The 1,961-nt window shown below is 41.5% G+C and overlaps 1 protein-coding gene across 1 annotated transcript; it reads left to right on the top strand.

Annotated features, from left to right (window-relative positions):
* The first annotated feature begins 579 nt into the window (after positions 1-579).
* Positions 580-1,754, top strand: LOC149932284 (uncharacterized). The gene is made up of 3 exons (XM_090157094.1): positions 580-639; positions 833-1,193; positions 1,261-1,754. The coding sequence occupies exons 1-3, from the start codon at positions 580-582 to the stop codon at positions 1,752-1,754; spliced, it is 915 nt and encodes a 304-aa protein (XP_090013220.1).
* The last annotated feature ends 207 nt before the right edge of the window (positions 1,755-1,961 follow it).

Raw genomic sequence — 1,961 nt, 5'->3', positions numbered from 1 at the left:
GTATTGTTTGTTTGTGTTGTGGGGTGCGTTTTTCGTATTGTTTGTTTGTGTTGTGGGGTGCGTTTGTCGTACTGTTTGTTTGTGTTGTGGGGTGCGTTTGTCGTATTGTTTGTTTGTGTTGTGGGGTGCGTTTGTCGTATTGTTTGTTTGTGTTGTGGGGTGCGTTTGTCGTACTGTTTGTTTGTGTTGTGGGGTGCGTTTGTCGTATTGTTTGTTTGTGTTGTGGGGTGCGTTTGTCGTATTGTTTGTTTGTGTTGTGGGGTGCGTTTGTCGTACTGTTTGTTTGTGTTGTGGGGTGCGTTTGTCGTATTGTTTGTTTGTGTTGTGGGGTGCGTTTGCCGTATTGTTTGTTTGTGTTGTGGGGTGCGTTTGTCGTATTGTTTGTTTGTGTTGTGGGGTGCGTTTGTCGTACTGTTTGTTTGTGTTGTGGGGTGCGTTTGTCGTATTGTTTGTTTGTGTTGTGGGGTGCGTTTGTCGTATTGTTTGTTTGTGTTGTGGGGTGCGTTTGTCGTATTGTTTGTTTGTGTTGTGGGGTGCGTTTGTGTGTATAACTGCGTCTGGTGTGTTTACGTTTTGTATATGAACTGGCTGCTACTAACTCTCCAACTAACTTATTTGGCCATGGAACGTTTGGCAGAGGTGAGTGGTTTATTATAGTTATTTATTCTAACCAAGGCTGGACTCGACTCTGCTGTTACAGTTCAGTCCGGCTTCTATAAAATTTCAAGCGTTTTGGTATAGCCCCTGCTCTCGTAAAAACGTTTTATTGATGCCGGTTTAAACTGCTGTACGTTGGTTTTATTAACCCTGTTTTAACCGTATTTCTGGTTAGGAAGGAATGTTGCAAGCTCTCAGGGAGACAATCATGGAGGCGAAAGTCACGAATCAGTACCAAGATTTAGAAACTCCAAAAGTAATTTTGGTACAGCCAATGAAAGAGTTACTGGCCTTATTAAAGCCAATAAAGGTTGCATCTGACCTATTTCAAGTCAACGGACCAACATCGCATCTCGTTATCGGCCAGTTAATGTCCATTTTCGTACAAATAGAGAGAGCAGATGCGCCAAGCTTTTCTGTTTTAAAACGGGAATTGCAAACGCAATTAACCAAAAGGTTGAAGGAGGAGATCAAAGACGATCACTACACTGCCGCAGCGTTACTCGATCCTTTCCAAAAAACCACAGTTTTTCAAGGTAATAATTATTAAATATTTACGAATTAGACGCTTTTCAATGTTATAACTGTTTTATTGCTCAAAAGAAATGTACAGTAGCCCTTCGAATTCTACGGAATTTAAAACTCCCGACCTCGAGACTGCCTTAGCTAAGGTGAGGAGTTTTTTTGGACCGAGCGAGACGGACGAGAGTGCCACTCGTGAAGTCGACAAACGGCCATCGAAAATGTTTCCGGCCTTATTGGCCCCTTCTAATGTCAATTCCGGAAAAGGGTGCCTATCTTCGCCTGAAAGGGAACTCCGAAGTTACCTTTCCGAAAATATTATTGAGCAAGAAAACGTAAGCGCGCTGGACTACTGGAGAATGAATGAACGACGCCATCCGGCGTTGGCAAAATTAGCGAGGCACGTGTTATCCATACCCGCTGCTTCCGCCGATGTAGAACGGATGTTCTCTATAGCTGGAGCCATAATGAGGTACAGGCGGAGTTACATAACCTTGAAACACGTTGCCGCTCTACTGACCTGTAGGGAATACAGTTTCTTGGCGCAGGAGGATGAACCTGACGACGACTTATAGAAGAGAGGGAATGTACTTACCTAGGTTTTTTCTTTCAAAAAGACTGCTTAATTGTACAAATATTTTTTTCTTTTTAAGAAATGGTAAATCTTGAAATGTAAAATGGATTGTGTTTAAAATAATTAAGCGAATTAGTTCACTGTTAAACAATATTATTTTATAGTGATAATAAAGTTTATTTTCTTTGATTATAGTAATTTGTTTCAC

Source organism: Leiobunum rupestre, chromosome 8, assembly GCF_980474605.1.
Source record: "Leiobunum rupestre chromosome 8, qqLeiRupe1.1.hap1, whole genome shotgun sequence".
Taxonomy (NCBI): domain Eukaryota; kingdom Metazoa; phylum Arthropoda; class Arachnida; order Opiliones; family Sclerosomatidae; genus Leiobunum; species Leiobunum rupestre.
This window is presented reverse-complemented; position numbering and strand designations above follow the sequence as displayed.

Bases quoted from the DNA above. Each gene is read 5' to 3' on its own strand.
- LOC149932284 (XM_090157094.1), top strand. From the start codon at position 580: ATGAACTGGCTGCTACTAACTCTCCAACTAACTTATTTGGCCATGGAA. The intron at 640-832 runs GTGAGTGGTTTA...ATTTCTGGTTAG, and splicing joins CCATGGAACGTTTGGCAGAG to GAAGGAATGTTGCAAGCTCT. The intron at 1,194-1,260 runs GTAATAATTATT...ATTGCTCAAAAG, and splicing joins AAAAACCACAGTTTTTCAAG to AAATGTACAGTAGCCCTTCG.